General features: G+C 37.9%; 1 protein-coding gene across 1 annotated transcript; it reads left to right on the plus strand.

Moving 5' to 3' along the window:
• Positions 1–203: 203 nt before the first annotated feature.
• On the plus strand, positions 204–3,788 carry LOC103487350 (probable LRR receptor-like serine/threonine-protein kinase At2g24230). Its single transcript, XM_051081550.1, has 2 exons — positions 204–614; positions 693–3,788. Exon 2 carries the CDS (start codon positions 903–905, stop codon positions 3,453–3,455), a length of 2,553 nt encoding a protein of 850 aa, XP_050937507.1. The 5' UTR covers positions 204–614; positions 693–902; the 3' UTR covers positions 3,456–3,788.
• The last annotated feature ends 1,839 nt before the right edge of the window (positions 3,789–5,627 follow it).

Here is a 5,627-nt window from a genome sequence, read left to right on the forward strand (position 1 = left end):
TGATCTGTTTTTTTTGGGTGTAGTAGTTGGGTCTTGGAGATGATGAGAATGGTAATTTCTAAGATTTTGTATTAAAGAAAATGAAAGGGAATCATTGCTATTGCTATTGCTACACACTATTATATCAAGATGATATCATAGCATTAGGGGTTTGTATTTTATAATACAATTAAAATATATGGGAATGTGTATTTTTTGTATTTTAATGGTTTGTATAAGTTTCTTGGGAGTATGGGTATGGATAGAAGAAGGCAGGCGCAGAAAGTGAAATTAGAATCCCAAAGCAAAAGCTAATGCTTCTATAGTTCTATTCTATTTCTTCCCTTGTCTAAAGCTAAAATCCCAGATTTTTATTTGAAAAATAGTTACTTACTTGCAAATAACAAATGATGATCAGCACTTATTCAATACCGAAAGAATCATTGAATTCCCACCAACAATTTCTGATAAATTCGCCAACCTAACACTCTCTTTCTATTAAAACTCACCTCCTCATTTAAGGATCCCAACCTCTTCTTCAACCTCTATAACTTCTACATCTTTTTTACACTACCAGTCTCTTTCTCTCATGGAAGCTCATAACCTAAAGCTTAAGTGTCGATAACATTCATCAGGTAAGCTCAGAGACCGTCCTTTGAAACCCATTGGCTTTATTTTTGGTTTATTCAGCTGTTTTTTGGTTTATTATAAAGGTTTGGGAAATGGAGTATGGCTTTTTAGAGGGTTTTTTCTAGTGTTGGAACTTGATGGAGTTGCAGAAGAATCCAGGAAAGTTGCCTGGAGATGGACCAGGGACCATTTACGAGAGATTCTCAGTGAATTAAGTAATGGTGGTTTGGGAAAACTAAAAGGGGTTGCTCTGTTTTTCAATTTTTTTTCTTCCTTTCAAGAGTTTTCCTGAGATGGGGTTTCGTTTGTTTGGTTCCATTTTAGTTCTTGCGTTGTTCTTCAAACCTTTGGCTTGTCAGCAACCTAATACAGATGGGTTTTATATATCCGAGTTTATGAAGAAGGTGGGGTTGAACTCTTCTGTCTACAATTTTTCTGCTCCTGTTTGTTCGTGGAAAGGGGTTTTCTGTGACAAAAAAGGAAATGTTATCGAGTTCGTGGCTTCTGGCGTAGGCCTCTCCGGCGCTATTCCTGACAATACAGTCGGAAAACTCAGCAGACTTCAGAGTTTGGACCTTAGCAATAACAAAATCACCGGATTTCCTACAGATTTTTGGAGTTTAGGCTTACTGAAGAGGCTTAATCTCTCATCTAACAAGATTTCTGGTCCTCTCGGAGACAGCATTTGCAACTTTGGACAGCTTGAAAGTGTTGATATTTCCCTCAACGATTTCTCTGGGAAAATTCCAGAATCTATCAGCTCGTTACTTAGTCTCCGTGTCCTGAAATTAGACCACAACAGGTTTGGAGAAAGCATTCCATCAGGAATTCTTAATTGTCAATCTCTGGTTTTGATGGACCTTTCATACAATCGGCTAAATGGATCGCTTCCAGGTGGATTTGGGGCTGCATTTCCCAAGCTTGAAAGCTTGAACCTTGCAGGAAATGGGATTCATGGTCTTGATACAGATTTTTCTGGGCTTACGTCCTTGACAGCTCTTAACATATCAGGAAACTTGTTTCAGGGTTCGGTTATGGGCTTGTTCAAAGAGCAGTTGAAGGTGTTAGATGTAAGCAGAAATCAATTTCAGGGTAACATTTCTCAGGTACATCTCAATTCTAGTTACAACTGGTCTCATTTGTTGTATCTAGACTTGTCTCAGAATCAGCTCAGTGGAGAAATTTTCAACATTTTCGAGAAGGCCCAAAATCTCAAGTACCTTAATCTTGCTTATAATAAATTTAGTCGCCTGGAATTTCCTCATGTTAGTTTGCTTTCAAGTTTAGAATACCTTAATCTATCCAAAGCCGGCCTCGCCAATCACATTCCTCCTGGAATCTCACAATTGAGTCATCTGAATACCCTTGACATCTCCCAGAATCATCTCACAGGGAGAATCCCGTCTTTGAGCGTAAAAAACCTTCAAATTCTTGATGTTTCGCAGAATAATTTGAGTGGAGAAATCCCTTTATCGCTCTTAGAAAAACTGCCATGGATGGAGAGATTCAACTTCTCCTACAATAATTTGACCTTTTGTGATTCCAAAATTTCCTTCAAAACTCTCCAAGCAGCCTTCCTTGGGTCAGCAAACAGCTGCCCCATTGCTGCAAATCCGAGTCTCTTCGTTAGAAAACCCAGTAAACATGAGGTCTTGAAGCTGGCTCTGGCTGTTACTTTCTCCATGATCTGCTTACTTTTAGCCGTGATATTTCTAGCGTTCGGATGCAGAAGGAAAAACAGGACATGGGTGGTAAAGCAGACCTCTTACAAAGAAGAGCAAAATATTTCAGGGCCCTTCTCTTTCCAAACTGATTCAACCACATGGGTGGCTGATGTTAAGCAGGCAACATCGGTCTCGGTAGTAATTTTTCAGAAGCCATTGTTGAATATAACCTTTGCAGATCTCTTGTCTGCAACTTCAAATTTCGACAGGGGCACCCTATTGGCAGAGGGTAAGTTTGGACCCGTCTATAGGGGATTTCTACCTGGTGGAATTCATGTGGCTGTGAAAGTTTTGGTCCATGGTTCTACATTGACGGAACGGGAAGCTGCAAGAGAACTTGAGTATCTCGGTCGAATTAAACACCCCAATCTTGTGCCATTAACTGGATATTGCTTGGCTGGGGATCAAAGAATTGCCATCTATGATTATATGGAGAATGGGACCTTGCAGAATTTGCTGCATGACTTGCCACTGGGTGTTCAAACAACGGAAGACTGGAGTACAGATACATGGGAAGAAGTTGACAACAATGGAATAGAAAATGTTGGTTCAGAAGGTAAGTTAACGACTTGGAGATTCCGCCACAAAATTGCATTGGGTACTGCTCGAGCACTTGCATTTCTTCATCATGGGTGCTCACCTCCGATCATTCATAGAGATGTTAAAGCCAGTAGCGTTTACCTGGATTATAACTTAGAACCCAGATTGTCAGATTTTGGATTGGCAAAGGTTTTTGGCAATGGTCTAAGTGAAGAGATTTCGCGTGGTTCGCCTGGTTACACGCCACCAGAGTTTTTGCAGCCTGAGAATGACCCTGTAACACCCAAAACTGATGTATACTGCTTTGGTGTTGTCCTGTTTGAACTAGTTACTGGTAAGAAGCCAATTGGTGATGACTATCCGGAGGGAAAAGAAGCCGACTTGGTGAGTTGGGTAAGAGGACTTGTGAGAAAGAATCAAGGGTTAAGAGCTATTGATCCGAAAATTCGAGGGACAGGACCAGACGATCAAATGGAGGAGGCCCTTAAGATTGCTTATCTATGCACAGCCGACCTTCCATCAAAACGACCAAGCATGCAGCAGATAGTTGGACTTCTCAAGGACATCGAACCATCAGCTTAGAAGAATTCAATAGATAAAAAAGAAAAGCATTTGGGGTTCTACTTTGGTTCTTTTGAACTCCCTTCTTTGATGCTGCTAAGGGAAGTGTACAGTACAGTCATCCTGGAAAGATATGCTTCAAAATGTTCATGTATTTCTTCTTTCCTAATATTCATTGTGCAACATCAGAATTTTATGTCAAATGCATGAGTTGGTCGAAGGAACTGAAAAATGGGAATTTCATCAAAGTTTTAGTACAATGAGAGTTCAGTTTTTTAGAACAGCATGTTGGGGGTGTAACTACTAACCTTAGTAAACTAACTAATATCACTAAGGTCATAATTTTTTTCTCTCTCCTTTTTCCATCCTCAAGACTTTAGGTATCATCAAAAGGGGTTGAAGGCATGAAAGTCTGCTGATGATATCCAATGTATTAGTCTTTTTCCATCATTGTTTTGAACTATTATTTCACCAGGACAATTGTGTTGGAGAATATGGTAGTTGCCGTGAACTTTATGGAAATGAAACCATTCATCACGCTTGGGACCATTGTTGAAGCTCAAATCTAGCCTATATATACTTTTGGCTGTATGTAGGAAACATCTTTTTTGCATGTGTTCCTCCCTCGACTCATTATACCGATTTGAGTAAGTTTTTTCTCTAAACTCAATTCTATCTGTTAACAGTCAAACTTGAAAAACACCCCATGTAAATACAATATCAGAACAACCCTCATAGTAGCATAAAAAATTCTCCAGCAGGTTCAAAAGAATCCAAAATGAGGGGGGAGAAAAAACAAAGCAATTACTTGATCAGATGGAGTTTCTGGCCACCAAATTCTTTTCCAAATTGATGAATAATCAATTGCCACGACCACTATTTCAAAATCTCATGCCTGTTGACCCCACTGGCTGAGATTGGCATTTTTTCAAACACTTAAGTTGAGAAAATGTGGATCTCACGCATCACCCCACTACTGATTTGGTGGATTGATTGAGGCGTGTGAGCTTGCCATCTGATCAAAAGTTTTTAAGTAGTAAAACCCACAAGGAAAACAAAAAAGAGTAATTACAGTGGGTAGCAAGTTTTAGAATAATTATTAAGTATGTAGCAATATTTTTAAAAAAATGTAAATATAGCAAAATCTATCGGTGATAGACTTCTATCATTGATAGACTCTTATGGTTTATCAGTGATAGATCAACATTTGCTACATGGTCTATCAGTGATATACTCCTATCATTGATAGATTTTGCTATATTTGTAATTTTTTTAAAATGTTATATACTTCATTATTTTGAATATAATTGCTATATTTGCAACTATCCCAACAAAAAAGATTCACGTTTCTTAAGAACCGATGTGACGACTCATTTTCCTTTCATTTTATTGGGCCTTTTACCATTGGTCAGTCTCTGATTTTTAATCTAAATTAAGTTTAATTTTCGTTAATATCTAAAAAATTATTAATAATAAAAACTTGGGTAAAATACACATTGAAGTTTGAAGTTCACGTATATTTGAATGAAACCCATTACTACTCTTGCTGTTAATATACAAGTAGAACTTACAAAGTTGTTGCAAAAATAACTCTAAATAAAATGCATGCATATGACTTTTAGTAGAATGATAAATTTGTTTTAAGTTTCATTGAGTTTGAAAATAACCAACTTTTAAAGCAAATTGTACGGAGATTCTTATTTTTTTTACAACTTTTACATATTGTTTGATTCTTACAACAACTTTTTCAACAACCAAAATGGAAATCAAAACTTTAAGCAGGCACAGTCAGATAAGGGTTTACGCTCGCTTTAGTCCCTTTCATGGTAAGTAGTTGTTTTAGTTCCTAAAGTAGCAAATCTTGGAGTCGCTTTCAAAGCGATTATGAATATCAAGATTGAATGAACAAGTAGGATAGATCAGTGGATTGATTGATGAAATCATTTGCTAATTCATAGTTAAGGGACATGGGCGAACTAAAAGGTGAGAAAGAGGGTCAAGGACTGCCTATCATCGACAGCTCAAAGGAGAAAGAAGGCGGGGCAAGTCTGGTCAAAGGGAGGAAGACATTTCTCGACGAGCCATGCAAGTTTTCTTGTCAAAAACCTTGTTTTCATCTCATTTCCCATAGTTTTGAAGTGAGTGTAGAAACTCTTAAGAACTTGACTCTGCGGTAGAATCTCTCACCAATTC

The sequence above is a fragment of the Cucumis melo genome, chromosome 2 (genome assembly GCF_025177605.1).
Source record: "Cucumis melo cultivar AY chromosome 2, USDA_Cmelo_AY_1.0, whole genome shotgun sequence".
Taxonomy (NCBI): Eukaryota; Viridiplantae; Streptophyta; class Magnoliopsida; order Cucurbitales; family Cucurbitaceae; genus Cucumis; species Cucumis melo.